The sequence below is a fragment of the Schistocerca americana genome, chromosome X (genome assembly GCF_021461395.2).
Source record: "Schistocerca americana isolate TAMUIC-IGC-003095 chromosome X, iqSchAmer2.1, whole genome shotgun sequence".
In the NCBI taxonomy this organism is placed as follows: domain Eukaryota; kingdom Metazoa; phylum Arthropoda; class Insecta; order Orthoptera; family Acrididae; genus Schistocerca; species Schistocerca americana.
This window is the reverse complement of record NC_060130.1, coordinates 709939909-709967017: the sequence shown is the minus strand read 5'-3', so window position 1 is coordinate 709967017 and position 27109 is coordinate 709939909. Positions and strand designations below refer to the sequence as shown.

The 27109-nt window shown below is 43.5% G+C and overlaps 1 protein-coding gene across 1 annotated transcript in view; it reads right to left on the bottom strand.

Moving 5' to 3' along the window:
* The window catches only part of LOC124555352 (KN motif and ankyrin repeat domain-containing protein 3), a 270873-nt gene that overhangs the window by 191917 nt on the left and 51847 nt on the right, over positions 1-27109 (bottom strand). Inside the window, exon 2 of the mRNA XM_047129232.1 lies at positions 15599-15774. Coding sequence (XP_046985188.1) covers positions 15599-15774 — 176 coding nt within the window. The remainder of the gene's footprint in view (positions 1-15598; positions 15775-27109) is intronic.

Genomic DNA, 27109 nt, shown 5'->3' with positions numbered 1-27109 from the left:
GAAAAGTACATGGGTTGTTCAGTCTTGGCTCAACAGTACAATGGCTATGCTTTGTCAACTCAAAAAGAATACGGCCAATTCTCCGTTATGCTGTTCTTGGAAATTTGTCCAATGTCTCCTGGAGACCAGGGAGCGAAATAAAAGGGAGGATGAAGATTAGGGCAGAAGCTCGGATTGAACAAAGATACGTAACAAAATCGGCTGTGTTCTTTTCAAAGGCAGCAACCAAAGAATCACCTTAATCGATTTTGGGGAACCACGCAAAATATAAACAGGGATGGCTGCACAGTGATTACGATTCAGTAGAGCGACGAGATAAGTCACTATCACGCTACCTTAGAGGACTCCGACGCTAGATTGTAGTAGAGCTGTACATAACAGTGGAAAATCCGAGTGGCAGTGTTTCTTCAGGCGTGTACAGGTCGCGCACAAGACATCGCTAAAGTACACTATAAACAATTTTCCGCAGTTGTTCCGCTACCACAGAGCTGGACAACAATTACATCTTCAATGTATATATCTGAGATGTATACATATCTGTAAAAGTAAGATAGCTCCTTAACGGTTGTTTCAATGTGGATGCACTAATATCGTCCGAACTCCAACGAGAATCAGTAATTTGCGAGTAGGGGGCCAATGGAAGAGGGATGCTGCATTGCAGCGTGTGATGTGCTGAGACTTTCAGTCGGAAGGAAAGAGTGTCTGTATGGCCGAAACGGCTAAAGCAAATGTTCTAGTGGATCCGCACATCCGACTTCGGGTCGTGATTCGGCAAAAATTTTCAGCTTTCGTCATTGCATCACTACAATGCCCTGTGCGAATGGAAGTCACGAATTTCGCAGTCTTTCTTTTCCTGTCCTCTGTTTCATATAAATTACATCTTCATTTAAAACAAACAAAAAATTCAGCAGAGCCTCTCTCGAAAGCCCACTCCAGCAATGTATTCAAGGTACACACGGATGGGTGCCAAAACGTAGGCCGTAGCCATCACATTCTGCCGCCTCTTAATGTCACTGTTGACTGAACGTACTCCACTGAAGTGCGAGTCGACGCCTGTGACTGGCACAGCACGTAGATAAACACATTAAGAGCACAAACCTTGCATTGTCTTCACCGGCTGAGTTCTCTTCCCCTGCCCCCCAACGCCCAGGGTCAGATAAGCGAAATGCCATGCTGCCGTCAAACCCTCCAGCCAAGCCTTTATGAGATACTTCGGTACATATTATTCCAATTCAGTGAGTAATGAAGGCTTTGATCACATTCTTGTGTAATTCTTTTGAAAAATTTACCTTTTCTCAACATACCTAACGTGCAATACGTACTTAAAAAATAGATATCACAGAGCACCTACCACACACAATTTTGAGCTGCAGAGCAATAGTCTACCACTTTATCTTAAAACTCAGTAACAGTTGGCTAAATTGTATATGCTAACCCACAGATTCGTAATACAGACATCATCCATTTCAGTACCTTAACACGGCGTTGGAATAACATTTAGACCGAATACGTCATTGTTCCGTAGCTGCTCACGCTAACCACGGGACCACGGCACTCCTGGGCTCACATATTCCTTGATTTGCCTATCTTGCGTATGGACTATTCAGTTTGTATATTTTGCTTATTTTTTTCATAGTTCCACACAACTTCTTCCTGTTTTCTCGATTGATCTGTGTTCAGTTTTTTAAGGCCTATCCACTGTGCCAACTTATAACTAAATCTGAGGGGGCTGCGATGGGGAGGTTTCCTTGTTAGAGAGAGCGCCTTGACTATCAGCCATTTCACAGCTGCCATTTAGTCATTATTTTGTGCAGATAAGCTTCTTGCGTTACTTATTGGCTACAGTTTTTCTAAAAATGTGATACTGTGTTAGTTACTTCATGCAACTGGCAGATCTGAGAGTTTTTGTCACAGGACGTATGAGCTCTTCACAGAAGTCTTGTGTTAATAACCCTCACCATTTTTACTGCATATGTGGCAAATATTGTCAAAAAAAAAAGCAACGATGGAATACAAGAAAAGCAGCGATGGAATATAAATGATTTTTTTAAACAAAGCTATCGGGCAAATTTTGAAAAACAACTTGGACACCGTGACCGGTGACTTCAATGTAAATAGCTTTGTAGTATTCCTTTGGGGTTTTGAAAGTGTGCGGTAAGCTGGCTTCGTTGTTTTCATACTTCTTTGGTATACTTCGATTCCGAGGAAGCGAAGGATCATCAACTTTTGAAGGTTATTCTTTTAAACACAATTCGCCAAAGTCGTCAAAACTATCACGCCTTCCATTCGATATACAAATCAAACCCTCATATATTTTTTCGAGATCAGATACACTTACATGAGGGCATGGAATTTTTTCATTGATATCCTCTACTGGGTTCATTGCATGGCAATAAAGACGTAAAGAGAAATAAGTCTTGAATTGTAACATTGACTCAAGGTAGCCAGCACATTTGTAACCTGCCTCTGTTTTGTCCTCAGCAGAAAATGTTTCAAAAAACTCTAGAAGTTCTTCAAAATTCTTCAATATTCTCAAGGGCAAAGGGGTCGTAGACCAGCTTAGTCGTTGGCGCTCTCAAGCGTTTGCTTCTGAAAAGTCCCATCCTTTTGTTGGATTCCCCTACGGTGTTTATTAAGTAATTGGCTAAAGCCATAATATCCCTCTTAGATGTAAGGTGGCGGAGACTGTCTACAACTGCCAAGTCTAAACTGTGACTAATGCAGTGCACATAACGTGGTTTTGGTTGTATATCCAAAACTAACTTTTTTAGTCCTTTGAACTTACCTCTCATACTCGAGGCACCATCATAGCACTTTCCTCTTAAATTATCCATTGACAAATCAAGACGAGCAAAAACGTCTTTTAAAATACTTAACAGAGTTTGTGATTCAGTGCTGGGGGTCTCGTATAAGCCAATAAAGTATTCGTTGGCGATTAAGGAATCATCGATAGTACGAGCACAATGACACTTGTTCGTGAATCGAAGAATCACTTGTTTCGTCAACCACTTGTTTCGTCAACCATAACAGAAAAATGTTCAGTCTTCTTGACTGAAGCTAATACCTTTCTCAACACAGACTTTCCTAGTAGATCGATTATTTCGGTTTGAATATCGTGAGACGTCCACTTATAACCCGAACGCCCTAACCAATCTTTAAACTTAGGTATGTCATTCTTTCGGAGTTCCAACAATTGGAAAAATTTAAGTTTACATCTTCGTGCCCTCTAATTGCTAGCCCTTGTCGGCATAGAAATTGCACGGTGGTAAAAATGTTCAAATGTGTGGGAAATCCTATGGGACCTAACTGCTAAGGTCATCAGTCCCTAAGCTTACACACTACTTAACCTAAATTATTCTAAGGACAAACATACACACACCCATACCCGAGGGAGGACTCGAACCTCCGCCGGGACGAGCCGCAGAGTCTCTGACTGCAGTCCCTAAGACCGCTCGGCTAATCCCGCGCGGCGCACGGTAGTAAAAATTGCCGCAAGAGCTAAACGGCCTTTCTTCATATCACTATCTAACTGTTCATTCAGTTGGGAGGCCACACTTCCGTTAATGATAGAATTTAGTTTCAGAACACCTTCTTTATGCGTAAACGTATTTTCCTGAATACGGAGTTTTTCCAAAGCATTTTTCCAGTTAGAAAACCCTACGAAAGTAAATGCATCTTCTTTTTTTTTTTTTTTTTTTTTTTTTTGAAGAAAATTGTGATAGATTTTTAGCATCTGCCTCTTTGCAGATTTTGCAAAAACTTTTTCGATAAGTGCTTCATATTCTAGCCATGTATATTTGATCAACCAAGACTTCTGAAATGATCTTCCTTTACCGGATTGTCCAGGTTTCGGCTGTGAACGGTTCTCGCCTGAAGACGACGAAGCAATTGACGACACAATAGTTGTTGGAGGTTGACTTGCAGTATCATCAACTTCCAAGCGCGCCTTTTTGGTAATGAATTTATCCATTGCAAATTAATTCACAATTCACTAAGAGACTAAAGTAAACGAATAAAATATAGTCATATAAAATAGTCCATTAGACACTAAAGTAGGAGCGCTAAACAAGTCTACAGCATGCACTGAACGAAACTAACCACACTGAATTACTGCAACAGCAGGTGGGCTTTATACAGCCGCGACGTCACAATGCCTCGAAGCGTCAAGGCGACGTGAGGCGGAGTGTTCCAGGCGCTTCTGCTCCAGTCCTTTTGATGGCGCCGCGGCCGCAGCGCTGGCCCGCCGGAGCCATACTTTACCCAAAGGTTCGCGCACCGGGACAAATTCTAAGTGTGCCCGCAACATCGTAACACTATGATGATTCACACAACTCGTTTTCAGTTAACCTGCTTACTACCATAATAATTATTTTTTTTTTTTAAATTGTCGGTGAGGCTCCCTCCCCCCAAACGAAATTTACTCCTGTTATCCCGTCGCAAAGCGTTTGTTAACAAATGATACAGCAGGTCTTGACAATAGTACTCTGTAGGGAATAAAATGATGTTTTTAACCCCATAGAAAACTGCCTATGTTGACAAATGGTGTCATTGTCAGTAAATAATAGTATTTCTTACAAAATTGTTGTTTTCATCAAAAATGTTCTTACACGTTTCCAGCACACAGCACATTTAATGGAAGCAGCAATATGTCAGCATGGAACGAATATCCTTCTGGAACAAATTTTACTCAGTCAAGCATGTCGAAGGCGCTCACAGTCGTATGCTTTTCTGATTATGTTTTCGGGATAACAGCTTTGTCAGTTTTAAGGTGATGTCATGGAACTTTAATATTAGCTGCATTCTCTGCAGCAGTTACTGCATCTTTGTTCTGACAGTTTAATCTACAAACAGATATTTGGAAAGCCACATAGTATGTTCAGCCCATAGACTGTGCGTTTCTTCACAACCTTTCAACCCTCCATCGCAATGGAATCACACAGTTTGATCTCCGTTATCGGTGTAAAAAATCCAGCTTCGTTTAGTTTGTCAGGACGTTGCTTAATGGCTAATGACCAACGATCGAAGGACGCGAGCCTCATATTGTATGTTCTAAATTTATTGTGAGCTAACTACATCTCTTTTAAATCATGCATTGAACTACACAATGGTACTGATTCAGGACTTTAATGTAGATGTATTTCCATTCGGTACAGGCTACAAGTGTCGTACAAAAAACACTTAGAGGTGTAACACTTGACCCAACACAGATACACTTTCACAGGTACGCCTCCCAAACAATACCATACATCTGTTACGTTAGAGAGAGACTTGCTTTGAAGTTTCTTATATATTCTAATGAACCAAGATGCTGACACTTTCTGACATGTGAGCATGATATCGCTTTATTTGCTTGTAGATGTATTCCAACTGTAAACACCTAACTTATTTGCACTATTTTGTGTGTGTTTGTTCGTCACGATGCCCCCCATGGCCCAGGGTAGGTCTGGGACAGGGTTCAGACATGGATTCTCCCACATTAAGTCTGAGTTATGGTTCAGAGGTTGGTCCACCCACGCTACATGTGGGGCGGTGTTTGAAGGTGAATACATCATCGTTAGATTCAGGATAGCGTCTGGGGGTATGTGTTACGTCCGGAACAGTGTTCGGCGGTGGATACACCAAAGTTAGGTCCTAGGTAGGGTCGAGGTTCTGTCCATGGTAAACTGACACACACACACACACACACACACACACACACACACACACACACACACACACACATATACAAAACAGCGCAACTGGGCTACACGCTAACAACTGGATAACATGTACAAGCAACTGTAGAATGCACGACCAGAAGTGACCTAATGATGACGTGACTGGAGGTGTCGGTGTCTTGGATCTTTCACGTGTGTAAGCTTCGAAAGCAAATCTATCTCTAACGTAATGGATCTCTGGGGTGTTGGGGAGGTGCACTTGTGAAAACGGGTCTGTGATGAGTCAAATGCTACGTCTCAAACTGTTTTTGTAAGATACTTTTAACCTGAACAGAACCCAAATACGCCTGCATTCATCTACTGAATGTGTACCATTGTGCACTTCAGCGCATGATGTACAAGACATTTAGTTAGTTCACCCTAAATGTACAAAATACGATACAAAGCTGGCATCCTTCGATGGGGGGTCGTTAGCTATTATGCAACGTCTTGACAAACTAAATAAAGCTGGATTCTTTTACACTGGTAACCGAGATCAAACCGTGTGTTTCTATCGTGATGGAGGGGTGAAAGTTTGGAAAAAAAATTATAACTTGTGGGTTGAACATACTGTGTTTTTTTCCTAATATTAGTCTATGATTCTTGTTATCGGTACATATTTTGTAACTTAAACTGTCAGAACAAAGACACAATAATTACTGCATAGCATGCTGCTAATATTAAGCTTCCATCAAATCATCTTAAAGCTGACAATGCTGTTATCATGAAAGCCGCGTCAGAAAACCATGCGACTAAGACAGCTTTAGACAATGCTCGACTGTCTAAAATTTGCTCCATGAGAAAATTGGAGCGCTATTCTTCCATGCCGACATAATGCTGCTTGGGTTAAATGTGCAACTCCCCTTTCTTCATGCGCTGCATGTTGTAAACCTGCTTCAGTTACAGTAACAGCATTTTTGACAGAAACAATAATTTTGCAAGAAATACGATTATTTTGTTATATACACATTATATACATCGTTAATATACACTTATGGAAAAAATCGCAACAAGAAGGAGGATTTGTGCGGCATAAACGAAAGTTGGTAGGCGTATTTCTACATCTGAAAGATGATATCTACTCAAATTTCGCGACAGTCGCATAAGAGTGTCACTTGTAGCGCCTCTATGAGGATGCAAATCAGGTTTGCTTTAAATACACGCTGTAACGATCGTGAGCGTTAGTTGCCTTTGAGACTGGGCTTGGTGGCTGATGTCAGCCACGAATGCCTTTAAGACGACAAAGACATCATTATCAGCACCTCACTGATTTTGAACGAGATCGTGTAATAGGGCTCAGAGAAGCTGGATGTTCCTTTAGTGATATTGCGGAAAGACTTGGCAGGACTGTAGCAGCTATACATGACTGCTGGCAACGGTGGTCACAAGAATGTACGGTTGCAAGAAGACTAGGTTCCGGACAGCCACGTGAGTCTACCGAAAGGGAAGACCATGTTGGGCGTATGGCTCTGGTGTAACCTACTGCACCTGTCGCAGCAATCTGCCCACCAGTTGGTACCAAAGTGACACAACGAACTGTTACAAACCGGTCACTTCAAGGACAGCTCCGAGCCAGACGCCCTGTAGCGTGCGTTCTACTGACCCGAACCGTCCGCAGCCCGTGGCCGTGCGGTAGCGTTCTCGCTTCCCACGCCCGGGTTCCCGGGTTCGATTCCCGGCGAGGTCAGGGCTTTTCTCTGCCTCGTGATGACTGGGTGTTGTGTGCTGTCCTTAGGTTAGTTAGGTTTAAGTAGTTCTAAGTTCTAGGGGACTGATGACCGTAGATGTTAAGTCCCATAGTGCTCAGAGCCATTTGACCCGAACCCACCGCCAATTTCGACTTCAGTAGTATCAAGCGAGAGCTAGTGGGGGGGGGGGGGGGGGGCGGGGCAGGGTGGAGGTCTGTTATACTTTCTGATGAAAGCTGGCTCTGCCTCGGTACCAGTGACAGCCGTGTGTTGGTTAGAAGGAGGCTAGTTACGGGCCTGCAACCAACCTGTCTGCGTGCTAGACACACTGGACTTACACCTGGAGTTACGGTCTGGGGTGCGATTTTGTATAACAACACGAGCACTCTCGTGGTTATCCCACGCACATTGTCTGAAAATTCTTAAGTCAGTCTGCTGATTCGACCTGTTGTGCTGCCATTCATGATCATCATTCCAGGGGGCGTTTTCCAACAGGATAGCGCTCGCCCACATACCGCCTTTGTAATCCAACATGCTCTACAGAGTGTCGAAATATTGCCTTGGCCTACTCGATCACCAGATCTGTCTCCACGCGAGCAGATATGGGACATCACAAGACGAGAACTCCAGTGTCATCCACAACCAGCATTAACCGTCCCTGTACTTACTAACCAAGTGCAACAGGCATGGAACTCCATCCAACAAACTGACGTCTGGCATCTGTACAACACAATGCATGGACGTGTGCATGCGCATGCTTACATTCAACATTCTGGCGGTTACAACGGCTGTTGGTGTAGCAGCATTTCATATTTGCAATTGGTTATCTCGTATTTGCATTAACTTGTTATATTGTAATGTTGATCACGTAAGTATGTTACCTACACAAATGCGTTACCTTTTGGTGTTGCGTTTTTTTTCATCAGTGTACATTTCGTACCACTCCATAGCTGAGTGGTCAGTGCGGCTGACTGACATGCGGGGACCTGGATTCGATTGCCGGTACTGTCACGGCTTTTTCATCTACATTTACATCTACATTTACATCTACATTTATACTCCGCAAACCACCCAACGGTGTGTGGCGGAGGTCACTTTATACGTGCCACTGTCATTACCTCCCTTTCCTGTTCCAGTCGCGTATGGTTCGTGGGAAGAACGACTGCCGGAAAGCCTCCGCGAGCGCTCGAATCTCTCTAATTTTACATTCGTGATCTCCTCGGGAGGTATAAGTAGGGGGAAGCAATATATTCGATACCTTATCCAGAAACGCACCCTCTCGAAACGTGGACAGCAAGCTACACCGTGATGCAGAGCGCCTCTCTTGCAGAGTCTGCCACTTGAGTTTGCTAAACATCTCCGTAACGCTATCACGCTTACCAAATAACCCTGTGATGAAACGCGCTGCTCTTCTTTGGATCTTCTCTATCTCCTCTGTCAATCTGACCTGGTACGGATCCCACACTGATGAGCAATACTCAAGTACAGGTCGAACGAGTGTTTTGTAAGTTACCTTCTTCGTTGATGCACTACATTTTCCAAGGACTCTCCCAATGAATCTCAACCTGGTACCCGCCTTACCAACAATTAATTTTATATGATCATTCCACTTCAAATCGTTCCGTACACATACTCCCAGGTATTTTACAAAAGTAACTGCTACCAGTGTTTGTTCCGCTATCATATAATCATACAATAAAGGATCTTTCTTTCTATGGATTCGCAATACATTACATTTGTCTATGTTAAGGGTCAGTTGCCACTCCCTGCACCAAGTGCCTATCCGCTGCAGATCTTCCTGCATTTCGCTGCCATTTTCTAATGCTGCAACTTCTCTGTATACTACAGCATCATCCGCGAAAAGCCGCATGGAACTTCCTACACTATCTACTAGTTCCCCCTTGGTGGGAGGACTTCTATGGTGTGCTCTCCTCTTGTGAGGCCAACTGAGTAGCTACTCGAAGGATTAGTAGCGATTCCGAGGCCAAAAACACGACAACGACAGGGAGAGCGATGTGCTGACCACATGCGCCTCTAAATCGTATCCGATGACGCCATTTGCAGTGAATGATTGGACGGTAGGTCGGGCCTGATTGGCTCACTCGTGCCACAACGCGAAACTTAACCTTTTTTCAATATACACTGTGGACATTTAAGCACTATCGTCAAAATGGACTCATTCCATTTTCCTCCATCAACTCTTAATGTGATGGCTATGACTAAACCATGATCTTAACGCATATGTCATGTTGTACTACCATATGCCGTCATTAGAGAGTATCTCTCGCTGGCCTTCAATTACAAGTTATAACTCGTGTGTGGTTTTACGTGGTTGGACGAGCATTTTGTCCCGGTCCAGTAATAACTATCTGGTATTCAGGCATTTTTGCCACCTATTTCAGTGGTTTTTTACCCTGTTCAATTGTGTGAGTTCATTATTACTGTATTTGTGGGGCTTTTATCAAAATATACATATTTGAGTCTGTAATCGACTGTTGTTTGAGTAGAATTCGTCCTTAATTTATCATGACGCCTTACCTAATCCATTGGAATTGTCAAGACAAGTTCGAATGATATTTGTAGTAGGGGATGAATTCGGTGCATTAGAAATGCTCAAAGCAGTGAGTATGGTAGTGGGTGTTCGTTCCCAAACCATAAGACTGGTAACGCTATTTCACCTTTTCACATGTTGGGTACTGACCTGTTGTATCTAGACGACATAAAAATTAGTTCGATACCGACTTGAACCCCATACATTCATGGGACATAATCATTTCCTACCTCGTGCTTGCACAACGACATACACCAGTAATGCCATTCGCCATGCAGCATCCTTCACTCACAGCTTTCGACAGGCCAGAACTAGCTGTTGCAGCCAAAGAACCTCAGTTGCGTCTGAACCAGCACAGAGTGGAGTACTTTCGGCATTGCGTCCGGACGCTGCGAAACGGGGAGTCTATGGACAGTCCAGCAGATGCTGACGACGTCACTTACCTGCTCGAAATAGTGGAGGGTATCTGCATCGTTCACTAACTCCATTACAGCGAAAAACCAGTCACATCGGCTACCGAAAGGGCTAAGCTTATCACCAGCAGTCACCGTTTTCAGAAGATACCAGTCTTTGTAGTTGCTGCACAAACAACAGCCTAGATGAATCAGCAGCGTATCATCACTGCCCAGCTTACACAATCTGCACTGATTCAATTCCTTTGTAGGGAAACACATTTAGTGAAGGGTTTGAGTCGCTCATCCCCAGCAGAGCTCTGCAGGCGTGTCCCTAATCCTCGTGGTATTCGCTGGGCTCCTTGTGCGAGAGAAATTGTGAATAAACTTCGCACAGTGCGTCGGAAGTATCCGATGATGACCGACATTGCCTCATCTAGTGACGCAGTCCACTGCGTGGTTTGCGTAGTCATGTTGAAGTCTCACGCATGCGCATAGGCCGCGAAGTTGCAGTGTGTGCAGTCTCGATGTGCTTTCTCTACGTCTAGTACTGTGTTGTGATATAGCTAACTACTACGAGGGCAGTTCAATAAGTAATGCAACACATTTTTTTTCTGAAACAGGGGTTGTTTTATTCAGCATTGAAATACACCAGGTTATTCCCCAATCTTTTAGCTACACAACACTATTTTTCAACGTAATCTCCATTCAATGCTACGGCCTTACGCCACCTTGAAATGAGGGCCTGTATGCCTGCACGGTACCATTCCACTGGTCGATGTCGGAGCCAACGTCGTACTGCATCAATAACTTCTTCATCATCCGCGTAGTGCCTCCCACGGATTGCGTCCTTCATTGGGCCAAACATATGGAAATCCGACGGTGCGAGATCGGGGCTGTAGGGTGCATGAGGAAGAACAATCCACTGAAGTTTTGTGAGCTCCTCTCGGGTGCGAAGACTTGTGTGAGGTCTTGCGTTGTCATGAAGAACGAGAAGTTCGTTCAGATTTTTGTGCCTATGAAGACGCTGAAGTCGTTTCTTCAATTTCTGAAGAGTAGCACAATACACTTCAGAGTTGATCGTTTGACCATGGGGAAGGACATCGAACAGAATAACCCCTTCAGCGTCCCAGAAGACTGTAACCATGACTTTACCGGCTGAGGGTATGGCTTTTAACTTTTTCTTGGTAGGGGAGTGGGTGTGGCGCCACTCCATTGATTGCCGTTTCGTTTCAGGTTCGAAGTGATGAACCCATGTTTCATCGCCTGTAACAATCTTTGACAAGAAATTGTCACCCTCAGGCACATGACGAGCAAGCAATTCCGCACAGATGGTTCTCCTTTGCTCTTTATGGTGTTCGGTTAGACAACGAGGGACCCAGCGGGAACAAACCTTTGAATATCCCAACTGGTGAACAATTGTGACAGCACTACCAACAGAGATGTCAAGTTGAGCACTGAGTTGTTTGATGGTGATCCGTCGATCATCTCGAACGAGTGTGTTCACACGCTCCGCCATTGCAGGAGTCACAGCTGTGCACGGCCGGCCCGCACGCGGGAGATCAGACAGTCTTGCTTGACCTTGCGGCGATGATGACACACGCTTTGCCCAACGACTCACCGTGCTTTTGTCCACTGCCAGATCACCGTAGACATTCTGCAAGCGCCTATGAATATCTGAGATGCCCTGGTTTTCCGCCAAAAGAAACTCGATCACTGCCCGTTGTTTGCAACGCACATCCGTTACAGACGCCATTTTAACAGCTCCGTACATCGCTGCCACCTGTCGGAAGTCAATGAAACTATACGAGACGAAGCGGGAATGTTTGAAAATATTCCACAAGAAATTTCCGGTTTTTTCAACCAAAATTGGCCGAGAAAAAAAAAAGTGTTGCATTACTTATTGAACTGCCCTCGTATGTTTCCTTAGCCGCGTGGAAGGGGCCACGCGCTTGTTGAGTCGCATTCAACGACTGCTCTCCATGTGAAACCGAACCACATTGATAGTATGTGATAGGGAAAAACTGCCACTCATGCGACTTTGCCACGCAGACACAGTGCACTAGCCCCTATGTGGGGCGTCTGTCATCAGGTAGTACTATCTCTGATACGAAGCAGCGATCGCCACAGCTATGTACGACGTCCACCGTGTGTGCTGAAGCGATTTGCCATCAATTCTCTATTGCATGTTACTGACTGTTTATATGCTAATTTTACTTCATAGCTTTTCCTCATGCAGAGCGGTCCTTCGGAACGTTCGTGTGCCACGTTGGTAATCTGTTGATGATTCTTATTGTTTTCTAGATTTGTTTATGATTTTGCTTATTGTTTTATTCACTGTAACTTACGCTGTTCAATAAATTCTCTCGACACGGTAGTTCAGCGCCCCTAATGCGATATTAAAGAAGGTTGTATACATGGAAGAACCCTGGAGATACTAAAAGGTATCAAATAGATTATATAATGGTAAGACAGAGATTTAGGAACCAGGTTTTAAATTGCAAGACATTTTCAGGGGCAGATGTGGACAATGACCACAATCTATTGGTTATGAACTGTAGATTAAAACTGAAGAAACTGCAAAAAGGTGGGAATTTAAGGAGATGGGCCCTGGATAAACTGACTAAACCAGAGGTTGTACAGAGTTTCAGGGAGAGCATAAGGGAACAGTTGACAGGAATGGGGGAAAGAAATACAGTAGAAGAAAAATGGGTAGCTTTGAGGGATGAAATAGTGAAGGCAGCAGAGGATCAAATAGGTAAAAAGACGAGGGCTAGTAGAAACCCTTGGGTAACAGAAGAAATATTGAATTTAATTTATGAAAGGAGAAAATATAAAAATGCAGTAAATGAAGCAGGCAAAAAGGAATACAAACGTCTCAAAAATGATATCGACAGGAAGTGCAAAATGGCTAAGTAGGGATGGCTAGAGGAGAAATGTAAGAATGTAGAGGCTTATCTCACTAGGCTGGCTCTGAGGACTATGGGACTTAACATCTGTGGTCATCAGTCCCCTAGAACTTAGAACTACTTAAACCTAACTAACCTAAGGACATCACACACATCCATGCCCGAGGCAGGATTCGAACCTGCGACCGTAGAAGTCGCGCGATTCCGGACTGAGCGCCTTAACCGCGAGACTACCGCGGCCGGCTATCTCACTTGGGGTAAGATAGATACTGCCTACAGGAAAATTAAAGAGACCTTTGGAGAAAGGAGAACCACTTGCGTGAATATCAAGAGCTTTGAGGGAAACCCAGTTCTAAGGAAAGAAGGGAAAGCAGAAAGGTGGAAGCAGTATATAGAGGGTCTATACAAGGGCGATGTACGTGAGGACAATATTATGGAAATGGAAGAGGATGTAGATGAAGATGAAGTGGGAGGTATGATACTGTGTGAAGAGTTTGACAGAGCACTGAAAGACCTGAGTCGAAACAAGGCCCCCGGAGTAGACAACATTCCATTAGAACTACTGACAGCCTTGGGAGAGCCAGTCCTGACAAAACTCTACCATCCGGGGAGCAAGATGTATGAGACAGGCGAAATACCCTCAGACTTCAAGAAGAATATAATAATTCCAATCCCAAAGAAAGATGGTGTTGACAGATGTGAAAATTACCGAACTATCAGTTTAATAAGTCACAGCTGCAAAATACTAACTTTACAGACGAATGGAAAAACTGATAGAAACCGACCTCGGGGAAGATCAGTTTGGATTCCGTAGAAATGTTGGAACACGTGAGGCAATACCGACCCTACGACTTATCTTAGAAGAAAGATTAAGGAAAGGCAAACCTACGTTTCTAGCATTTGTAGACTTAGAGAAAGCTTATGACAATGTTGATTGGAATACTCTCTTTCAAATTCTGAAGGTGGCAGGGGTAAAATACAGGGAGCGAAAGGTTATTTACAATTTGTACAGAACGCAGATGGCAGTTATAAGAGTCGAGAGCATTAAAAGGAAGCAGTGCTTGGGAAGGGAGTGAGACAGGGTTGTAGCCTATCCCCGATGTTATTCAATCTGTATATTGAGCAAGCAATGAAGGAAACAAAAGAAAAGTTCGGAGTAGGTATTAAAATCCATGGAGAAGAAATAAAAACCTTGAGGTTCGCCGATGACATTGTAATTCTGTCAGAGACAGCAAAGGACTTGGAATAGCAGTTGAACGGAATTGATAGTGTCTTGAAAGGAGGATATAAGATGAACAGCAACAAAAGGAAGACGAGGATAATGGAATGTAGTCGAATTAAGTCGGGTGATGCTGAGGGAATTAGATTAGGAAATGAGATACTTAAAGTAGTAAAGGAGTTTTGCTATTTGGGCAGAAAAATAACTGATGATGGTCGAAGTAGAGAGGATATAAAATGTAGACTGGCAATGGCAAGGAAAGCGTTTCTAAAGAAGAAAAATTTGTTAACATCGAGTATAGATTTAAGTGTCAGGAAGTCGTTTCTGAAAGTATTTGTATGGAGTGTAGCCATGTATGGAAGTGAAACATGTATGATAAATAGTTTGGACAAGAAAAGAATAGAAGCCTTTGAAATGTGGTGGTACAGAGGAATGCTGAAGATTAGATGGGTAGATCACATAACTAATGAGGAGGTATTGAATAGAATTGGGGAGAAGAGGAGCTTGTGGCACAACTTGACTAGAAGAAGGGATCGGTTGGTAGGACATGTTCTGAGACACCGATGGATCACCAATTTAGTATTGGAGGGCAGCGTGTAGGGTAAAAATCGTAGAGGGAGACCAAGAGATGAATACACTAAGCAGGTTCAGGATGTAGGTTGCAGTAGTTATTCGGAGATGAAGAGGCTTCCACAGGATAGAATAGCATGGAGAACTGCATCAAACCAGTCTCAGTACTGATGACAACAACAACAACAACAATGCGATATGTGAGTGTTGTGATGTACATGTATGTTTAACGTAAATGAATTTGATGACTACTTGTAGAGGCTGGTGTTGAGTTCTTGTTGATGGCGCAGGGACCGAGTGAAACTCACTCAGTTCCTTTCGTACAGCCCCGCGGTGACTCCCAAGCTCAACGTTCCCATCTCAGGTGTTGACCACCACTGACAGTGCCAAATGTCCTCATTTCGTGGGACAGTGGAGAGAAGTTCGGAGATTCAGTCCCGACAATGGAGCACAAATTGGTAACTGTGAACTGTAAATCACGTACTCTTACTTCTCTTTCTGGTCAAATCGCAATTCTTCCCTCACTGCGGTAGCAACGTGGATGAGTGTGGTAGGTGTAAGCAGGCTGTGTACCTGGGGCTCGAGTCCGAGCAGCACCTCCAGGGAGTGCCGGTGTCGGCGGCGCGGCCGGCGTGGCCGCGAGGTGCCGCCGCGGCGCATCGCCTCGCAGTAGCGCACGAAGTCCAGGTCGATGTGGTAGCCGTACGGGCAGCAGTCGCACTTCCGGTACCGGCTGCGGCCGCGGGACTCTGCAACACACCACACGCGCTTATGAACACGGGTGGTAGTGAAAAACTACCAACACTCAACAAAGTCAAGTTTTCTTCCACCACAATTTTAAGATAGTTGGTCGATTTCATAGTCTCTCTTAAACTCCTACTACCCTACCCTGTCCCTCTCTTTCCATTTTCTTTCCTTATTTTCACTTGATTTTCAGTTATACTTGTTATACTGTAGGTGAGATGATTGTCATTATCAGGTATAATCAGATTAGAATCAGGCTAAATAAAATCCTACTCAGCTGAGAAAACTAAGAAAAAGTATTAGAAGCAATGCAGCTCAGAGCCAAAAACAATGGATACCGTATGGTACACATACTCAATAGCAAAACCACAGCAAAATTTAAAAAAATGAAAACAAGCAGAGGACATAATGACTACAAAATTCACAGCCAATACATACAAACACACAGAAGAAAAAACATTTATGAATAACAAATCGTATGCAGGGTGGTCCATTGATCGTGACCGGGTTAAATATCTCACGAAATAAGCGTCAAACGAAAAAACTACAAAGAACGAAACTTTGAAGGGGGAAACCAGATGGCGATATGGTTGGCCCGCTAGATGGCGCTGCCATAGGTCAATTTTTTTTTTTTTTTTTATAGGATCCCCCATTTCTTATTACATATTCGTGTAGTACGTAAAGAAATATGAATGTTTTAGTTGGACCACTTTTTTCGCTTTGTGATAGATGGCGCTGTAATAGTCACAAACATATGGCTCACAATTTTAGACGAACAGGTGGCAACAGGTAGGTTTTTTAAATTATAATATAGAACGTAGGTACGTTTGAACATTTTATTTCGGTTGTTCCAATGTGATACATGTAATTTTGTGAACTTATCATTTCTGAGAACGCATGCTGTTACAGCGTGATTACGTGTAAATACCACATTAATGCAATAAATGCTCAAAATGATATCCGTCAACTTCAATGCATTTGGCAATACGTGTAACGACATTCCTCTCAAAAGCGAGTAGTTCGCCTTCCGTAATGTTCGCAGATGCATTGACAATGCGCTGACGCATGTTGTCAGGTGTTCTCGGAGGATCATGATAGCAAATAGCCTTCAACTTCCCCCACAGTAAGAAATCCGGGGACGTCAGATCCGGTGAACGTGCGGGCCATGGTATAGTGCTTCGACGACCGATCCACCTGTCATGAAATATGCTATTCAATACCGCTTCAACCGCACGTGAGCTATGTGCTGGACGCCCACCATGTTGGAAGTACATCGCCATTCTGTCATGCAGTGAAACATCTTGTAGTAACATAGGTAGAACATTACGTAGGAAATCAGCATACATTGCACCATTTAGATTGCCATCGATAAAATGGGGGCCAATTATCCTTCCTACCATAATGCCGCACCATACATTAATCCGCCAAGGTCGCTGATGTTCCACTTGTTGCAGCCATCGTGGATTTTCCGTTGCCCAATAGTGCATATTATGCCGGTTTACGTTACCGCTGTTGGTGAATGACGCTTGGTCGCTAAATAGAACGCGTGCAAAAAATCTGTTATCGTCCCGTAATTTCTCTTGTGTCTAGTGGCAGAACTGTACACGACGTTAAAAGTCGTCGCCATGCAGCTCCTGGTGCATATAAATATGGTACGGGTGCAATCGATGTTGATGTAGCGTTCTAAACACCGACGTTTTTGAGATTCCCGATTCTCGCGCAATTTGTCTGCTACTGATGTGCGGATTAGCCGCGACAGCAGCTAAAACACCTACTTGGGTTTACGTACTACACGAATATGTAATAAAAATGGGGGTTCCTATTTAAAAAAAACGCAGTTGATATCCGTTTGACCTATGGCAGCGCCATCTAACGGGCCAACCATAGCGCCAACTGGTTTCTCCCTTCAAGCTAGACAAGTTTCGTTCTTTGTAGTTTTTTCGTTTGACGCTTATTTCGTGAGATATTTGGCCCGGTCACTATCAATGGACCACCCTGTATATTAACATACACACAAAAATCAACACACAAGAAAGCAAATATACTGAAGAAACGGAGGTCACACGTAGTGTACAGAATAAGAAACATACTTCTGTCAGATGTACGCTCACAAATAGAAAAACCAAAGAAATACCAAGGAGTCGGTACACAGGGTGATCAGAAACAGCCTGAAAAGCTTGTGAGGGTGTTGTAGGGTAGGTTGTACTCAGAAATAATTGTTATGAAAAAAAATTCGATACGTTGCGCCGTTTCCGAGTTAACTGGAGTTGAAGTTAGCCGATCAGGCCGCTGCTCTCATATTCAAGCGGTCCGCCACAGACGGTTTCTCCGAACGTGTTCTTCGTTTGGTTTCCTAAAACCGAACAAGAGAGCGATAAAAAAAGGACATAGGACGGTATTAAGGATCGAATCCAAGTCAAAGGTTGAGCAAAAAAATGGCTCTGAGCACTATGCGACTTAACTTCTGAGGTCATCAGTCGCCTAGAACTTAGAACTAATTAAACCTAACTAACCTAAGGACATCACACACATCTATGCCCGAGGCAGGATTCGAACCTGCGACCGTAGCGGTCGCTCGCTTCCAGACTGTACAAAGGTTGAGCAGTTTCGTGCGCTATTATCAATGCTATGAGAGCAACTGACACTAATTATATCGGCGGGCCACTTGAATTTGCGCGCTCAGTGGCCTGATTGACTAACTTCAATGGTAGTTAAGTCGGAAACGGCGCAGCGTATCGAATTTTTTTCTTTACTATTATTTCTCAGTACAGCCTACGCTGAGACATCCTGACAAATCTTTCAGACTGCTTCTGATCACCCAGTATACCAGTTAGAGGTGAAGATCGTAAAGCAGCGTACCTGGGGATAACAAGCAGAAATTTGTAAACTAGATACAAAGAACACATAAGTATCAGGCAGTAAACAAACAGCCATTCTACCTTTGCTGAACACTTATAAAGCAAGGGCAAGAACCACAGACGAACAATCGCAACAGAAAACTCCTTACATTTAGAAGAAAATTTTCACACACAAAGAGCTCTTGCAATGAACAAGAAAGTAATAAATTAATATGAGTAACAACTCACTGATCATGTTAGCTACAAAACAACAAGTCGAGATGTAGAACGTAACAAGATTAAATAATAACCTGTTCAATCTCCGAACCACTGACACTCCAATAAAGTAAAATTGCTATTTCCTCCATCCATTTTCCGTCCTTTTGCTCAGATCATACCTGACCACATCCAATAACACACACATCTACATAACAAAGAAACGAATAACAACATGCGAACAGACACGACAACACAAACAAAAGGCTTCTAAAAACGCACAGCGACAATTGGCAACGCTGCAAACAGTAAAAATACACTAGCAACACACGTTTTAAAAAATTCGCACTGTGAAAGGGGACTGTTTAAGTGAAATATTCTCGCAAATGCCGAAATCGGATGTCCTGATGTTCGCAAGAAAACGAGGTATAATTCCAGAAAAAAACGCATGTGATAACAAGATCCCTAAAATTCGTAAGTTCAATAAGTGATGCAGCACATTTTTTCTCGGTCAGTTTCGGTTGAAAAAACCCGAAATTTGTAGTGGAACATCGTGGAATATTCCGGCTTCAGCCCCAATAGTTTCATGAAGTTCCTACAGTTAGCGGCGCCATACCTAGACTTCAAAATGGCGGTTGTAACGGAGCTGTGCAGAGAGCTGTCCTTGAGTTTCTTTTGGCGGAAAACTAGAGCATCAGAGACATTCTTAGGCGCTTGCAGAAATTGTACAGAGACCTTGCAGGGAACAAAAGCATGGTGAGTCGTTGAGCAAGGTGCATGTCATAATCTCAACAAGATCGCTCAAACCTGTCCAATCTCCCTCGTGCTGGCCGACCGCACACAGTTGGGACTCCTTCAATGTTGGAACGTGCGGACACTCTCACTCGCGGTGTTCGACGGATCATAATCAAACACCTCGCTGCACAACTAAACGTCTCTTCTGGTAGTGCTGACACACCCGTCGACAAGTTGGGGTACTCAAAGGTGATTGCCCGCTGATTTCCTCGTCGCCTAACAGAAGACCGTAAAGAGCAACGAAGGTCTATCTGTACGGAACTGCTCGCGCGTTACGTGGCAACTGTTTTTCGAACATCTTCACAGGTGATGGAACATGTGTTCATCATTTCGAACCAGAAACAAAACGGCAATCCATAGTGTGGCGCCACACCACCTCTCCTCCGAGGTGAAAGTTCAAAACCGCTCCCTCAGCCGGTAAAGTCATGGCGACTGTCTTCTGGGACCCTGAAGGGATTATTCCGTTTGATGTCCCCCCTCAAGTCTGAAGTGTATTGTGCTGCCCTCAGGAAACTGAATGAAAGACTTCAGCAAGTTGGAAACGTACTGCTCCTTCTCCATGACGACTCGCATCCGGGAGCATCTCACAAAACTTCATTTTATTGTTCTTTCTCTGCCGTCCTACAGCCTAGATCTCAAACCTTCCGACTTCCATATGTTTGACACATTGAAGGATGTACACCTCAGGAAGCTCTACGTAGATGATGGAGAGATTATTGATACGGCAAGACGCTGGCTCTGACGTCGACCTTTGGACTGGTACCATGCGGGCATACAGGCCCTCCTGTTTAAGTGGCATTAGGCCGTCGCATTGAACAGAAATTATGTTGAAAACTAGGGATTTGCAGCCAAAAGAGTGGGGAAAGTATGGTATATTGGAATCCTAAATAAAACCAACCTGCTTTCAGAGAAAAAGGTGTTGCAATACTTACTGAACGTCCGCGTAGAATCAAACAGCAGTTTAACTATCCCAAAATTTCGTTCTGAAAATTTTTTCTTATGTAACAGAAACAATAACGAAAAAACGGTAATATAGCTATATATCTGCAAACATATTTGTTATGAATGGTGGGCTCCATGTGGTTCCCAAGTCGTGCAGCGACATACTATAAATACTTATTCCAGTACTCGAGGATGCTTCATAAATGGAAAGAAGCGAAACGCGTATGGCGTAAAAGGAAGGCATTTTATTTTGTTGCATGAACGGATCACATCTCCAAGAAATATTATTATTATTGCTATTAAAGTTATTAATTCTTGAAATCATGCATAAAATGTATGTTTACCTACACTGTAAAATGTTAAGTGTCTGATCTCATCCAGAGGTTCTAGCCCCCTCGGGATAAACAGTAGGAATAACTGCAAATACTCGTCTCAGATTTGCCACCACGTCTTGCAGCAGTGACAGCAGCAACTACCACAACCTGAAGATGTCGATCAGTTGAATCGATGAAATATTGTGGGATTTACAAAGACGATCCGGCGGCAAACCCGAGAAATGCATTTCAACAGATCCGTCGGGAAAGACTGAAAAGTCACAGCTGAATAATTACACTACTGGCCATTAAAATTGCTACACCAAGAAGAAATGCAGATGATACACGGATATTCATTGGACAAATCTATTATACTAGAACTGACATGTGATGTCATTTTCACGCAATTTGGGTGCATAGATCCTGAGAAATCAGTACCCAGAACAACCACCTCTGGCCGTAATAACGGCCTTGATACGCCTGGGCATTGATTCAAACACAGCTTGGATGGCGTGTACAGGTACAGCTGCCCATGCAGCTTCAACACGATACCACAGTTCATCAAGAGTAGTGACTGGCGTATTGTGACGAGCCAGTTGCTCGGCCACCATTGACCAGACGTTTTCAATTGGTGAGAGATCTGGAGAATGTGCTGGCCAGGGCAGCAGTCGAACATTTTCTGTATCCAGAAAGGCCCGTACAGGACCTGCAACATGCGGTCGTGCATTATCCTGCTGAAATGTAGGGTTTCGCAGGGATCGAATGAAGGGTAGAGCCAAGGGTCGTAACACATCTGAAATGTAACGTCCACTGTTCAAAGTGCCGTCAAAGTGAACAAGAGGTGACCGAGACGTGTAACCAATGGCACCCCATACCATCACGCCGGGTGATACGCCAGTATTGCGATGACGAATACACGCTTCCAATGTGCGTTTACCGCGATGTCACCAAACACGGATGAGACCATAATGATGCTGTAAACAGAACCTGGACTAATCCGAAAAAATGACAGTTTGCCATTCGTGCACCCAGGTTCGTCGTTGAGTACACTATCGCAGGCTCTGTGGTGCAGCGTCAAGGGTAGCCGTAGCCATGGTCTCAGAGCTGATAGTCCATGCTGCTGCAAACGTCGTTGAACTGTTCGTGCAGATGGTTATTGTCTTGCAAACGTCCCCATCTGTTGACTCAGGGATCGAGACGTGGCTGCACGATCCGTTACAGCCATGCGGATAAGATGCCTGTCATCTCGACTGCTAGTGATACGAGGCCGTTGGTATCGAGCACGGCGTTCCGTATTACCCTCCTGAACCCACCGATTCCATATTCTGCTAACAGTCATTGGATCTCGACCAACGCGAGCAGCAATGTCGCGAGACGATAAACGGCAATCGCGATAGGCTACAATCCGACCTTTATCAAAGTCGGAAACGTGATGGTACGCATTTCTCCTCCTTACACGAGGCATCACAACAACGTTTCACCAGGCAACGCCAGTTTACTGCTGTTTGTGTATGAGAAATCGGTTGGAAAGTTTCCTCATGTCAGCACGTTTTAGGTGTCGCCACCAGTGCCAACATTGTGTGAATGCTCTGAAAAGCTAATCATTTGCATATCACAGCATCTTCTTCCTGTCGGTTAAATTTCGCGTCTGTAACACGTCATCTTCGAGGTGTAGGAATTTTAATGACCAGTAGTGTAATTAAATAAGAAGCTTCTTTTTGGTGAATTGCGCTTGGATGTGATACGGACGGAGGGGGAAGATACTTCAAAAATCTGAGTGTAAAGAAGCTCTATTAAGTGCAAATGCATTGAGAGAGTGGATCCTTCATCCTGCATCTCACTTACTCTTTGTTTTGCAGGGAATGCTAACCAAACACGTCGTTTTATTGACAGAATTCTTGGAAGATGCAACAGGTGTACTAAAGAGACTGCCTCGCTACGCTTGTCCGTCCTCTGCTAGATTACTGCTGTGCACTATAGGATCCTTAGCAGATAGGATTGGTAGAGGACATCGAAAAAGTCCAAAGAAGGGTAGCTCGTTTTGTATTATCACGAAAAGGTCAGAGTGTTACGTATATGATAAGCAAGATGGGGTGGCAGCCATTGAAACAAACGCGTTTTTCATTGCGGAGAGATCTTTTCTCGAAATTTCAATCACTAGATTGCTCCTCTGAATGAGAAAATATTTTATCGTCGCCCATGTACATAAGGAGAAATGATCATCGTAACAAAACAAGAAAAAAGAGAGCTCAGAGCTTCTACGGAGAGATTTGTGTGTTCATTTTTACCACGGGCTTTAGAGAGTGGAACGGTAGAAAAATAGTCTGATGGTAGTTTGAAGACTCCTCTGCCAGGCACTTAAGTGTGAGTTCCACAGTAGTGAGCGCTACCAATCCACCAAGTTCCACTGTGATGTAATTAAATCGACATGTCCATTCTTTTGGCATTGTCACATTATTTACCATGATATATATGCTCTTGTTTCCATTTTTGTACACGAAAATATTTAAAAAACTGTGTATAACGTCGAAGCGTCATTGTGACCGCATCAGACACACAATATACCGTACCTCTCGGATTTTCGCAGAGTTCCTGAATCACACCAAGGATGCTGAGATCCCTATCACATATTTTTTTCTTATTTCTTTGAGTTAATGTTTGCGAAGATGTTTGCAGGAAAGTACGAAGGAAAGAATGATAACATTTTCGGTGTGTAGCGTGTGTTCCGATTGAAGAAAGTGATTGTGGGAGATGATATACGGTGTAAATGGCCGATATTCCAGCTCAAAAGTGGCTGTCTTGTGGACCACATTAGTGTTTGCAACTGCTTTGACATTGTCGTCACCTTTCCGAGATTTATGCGATACTCTGTTAGTTACTTGAAATGCTAGATATAATTTTTTAATAAATCTGGCACATTTTTATGCTAGACAGATTCTCGTTACAAAAAATTTGGTGACTGTGATTCGCGAATGATTCCAAATTGCTAAAATTCGCTTGGTCTACATTAAACTGTAAAAAGTGCTTCATTTTTAAAGATTCAGCTGCAAGAAAAGAAAATTAAAGACGTTTTTATGAAGTAAGTGTCAAAGTGTAGTCGGCCAGTGAAATATATTCTTTGATTAGCTATAATGAATAAGATGCATTCACTTAATGCCTATTGCAGTTTGCAGTTAAATGTGCATTAGAAATTGTTAAACATTTATGAGTATCATTTTGGAGACAGTTGCAAACTACTGCCAATAGACGCATGTAGACGTGAAGCTGAAAGTAAGTTAAAAACTCAGAAGTTGTCCAGTTTGGAATTGTGTGTCCTACGCTCCTTGTTAACCCCCTTACCTGGACTCTTATGGTAAAACTACTATTGAATGTTGGCACCGCAACATAGCGTAACTAGGCGTGTTCCACTACTCATACATGAAAGTAATGTTCAAAACGAGAAAAAAGGCTGAGAGATATCACGGCTAGATATACGAAATTGGATTTATAGTGCGACAAGTGCCCACGCAACCACGGAGCTACATGCATCAATATTATGAGGGCATGCTGAAAAGTAATGACTTCGAATATTTTATTCTGTTCTCAATATCGATTGAGGTATTACATGCCACGCATATTAGGCGGTCGACTTCCTGCATCGCTGACGCATGTTGCAATCCTCTATCGCTAGAGGGCTCCGAATTGTTGAGTGTAACAAGGGGATGTGTTCTGTAATCGAGTTTCTGACCACAGGGAACTTTTGTCCACATATGAAGCACCCTTTCCTTCAGCACGACAATGCCAGACCACATGAGCGCTGCAACATGTGCAATAATCCGAAGCCATTGGTTCACTGTCGTCGGTAATCCTGCGTACAGTCCCGACTTGGCCCCATGCCATTTTCATCTGTTTCAGAAACTTAAAGAACACCTTCGAGAACTTCGCTTTGATAGTGATGAAACGGTGCAAGCAGAGGTGAGGTTATGGCTCCGTCAACAAAGTCAAACGGTCAACAGCGACAGTATCAACAAACTGGTCTTTCGTTGGGAGAAATGCATCCGCTGCCAGGGTGATTGTGTTGAGAAATAAATACGTAGACATGAAGAATAACGACGTAGAATGTGAAGAAAGTTTATTTTGTTTAAAATGCTTTAAGAGTTTTCACATAAAAATTCGGAGGCATTACTTTTCAGCGCGCCCTCGTAACTAACGAATTAGTGATATGTAATTTTTGAAGATTAGTTTTGTATGTCGTATGTTAACTGGGGACCTAGAAACGACAGAGAGGCTCCGTCCCCGCCACAGCCGCAGTGGTCCAAAACCCCACGACGACTACCGCAGTCTCCTTCACCCGTTATTGTGCGGTTCGGCCGCCAGTGGACCTCGCCCCCCCTCCTCCCCCCCCTCCCCCCCCCCCCCACCGCCCTAGGGAACGTCTCACACCAGACGAGTGTAACCCTCATGTTTGCGTTCTAGATGGTGTACGCGTACGTGGAGAACTTGTTTGCGCAGCAATCGCCGACATAGTGTAGCTGAGGCGGAATAAGGGGATCCAGCCCGCATTCGCCGAGGCAGATGGAAAACCGCCTAAAAACCATCCACGGACTGGCCGGCTCACCGGACGTCGACACAAGTCCGCCGGGCGGATTCGTGCCTGGACCAGGCGTTCCTTCCTGCTCCGGAAAGCCGTGCATTAGACCGCTCGGCTAACCGGGCGGGCTAAGATGAGTTTTACTTTAAATACTATCCACAAAATTTCAAAACCGCAAAATAAAATCAGTTTCTGCTTTAAACTTGTCATAACCGACAGGTGGCAACATCCATTTCCGATCTGAGACACAATAGAACCTAAAATTAAGTATTTTCTATATCCATGATGCTGTTCAAGTGTCATAATGTTCTTTCTAAATCTAAATTGTCTGCAAGAATACGTCTGCAGTGAAAAAAATGTGCAATATTTATGTCAAGTATCGCAATGTTATTTCCCACATACACACATATTCGTCGAATTTAGTGCCTGAAACATGATTGTCAACGCTAAATGAAGTACTCCAATGCTATTCTCATGCCTGAACAGGCATAAATAACATGATGAACTATCAGTTGACATTAGAGGTTGGGCTTATTGATCAGAGTCGTAAAACTAACCTGACTAGGCTTATAATTGCAGAAAATTCTATCCTAAGCTGGAAAAAAAGTAGTATCGTTTACTCGGAAAATGTAATCAATTAGACCTCCTTTCGATGCAAGTCACAATACACTCTCAAATTCAACATTTCCGTATCTAAATAGTTCTCGAGCACCATTATAGGAGTGACACAGACAATGAATAGGCCCTAATATTATACAGTAGAGAAATATAATCGATGGTACTGATTGCCAAGTATTGCTTTTCCTACAAATGACTCTGGCCTATTAAATGCTATGTACAATAATAACTTCTGACGAAGGTTGCAATTTTTACCAGTGACAAGGCTCTCTAAATGTTAATAGACTGCATCTCCAACAATCAGTCGTTAAAATAACACCATTAAACACACACAGAGACAAAACATTGCCAAGAGAGAAACCAACTGACAAAACACCATATTACGAAAGAAAGAAGGAAGGAAGAAGGTGTTTTGACACTTCATTGCGATATAGCTCTTAAGTTGCATATTTTTTCGTAATGCACAACGAGAACTTCTCTTCTGTTTATACACAAATCCCAATCAAAGTCGATGACAGAATTAAAGCATCTCCAGAGACGATGGTCAGTTACAGATCTCTACGAAAATTCGAGCAAAGTATAATAGTATTATTTCTCGATATATATATATATATATATATATATATATATATATATATATATATATATATGTGGTGTCCGCGTGTATATATATATGTAAGATTTCGCACACTTTACAAGCTCTGTGGACCCTCAAATTAAATACACTCCTGGAAATGGAAAAAAGAGCACATTGACACCGGTGTGTCAGACCCACCATACTTGCTCCGGACACTGCGAGAGGGCTGTACAAGCAATGATCACACGCACGGCACAGCGGACACACCAGGAACCGCGGTGTTGGCCGTCGAATGGCGCTAGCTGCGCAGCATTTGTGCACCGCCGCCGTCAGTGTCAGCCAGTTTGCCGTGGAATACGGAGCTCCATCGCAGTCTTTAACACTGGTAGCATGCCGCGACAGCGTGGACGTGAACCGTATGTGCAGTTGACGGACTTTGAGCGAGGGCGTATAGTGGGCATGCGGGAGGCC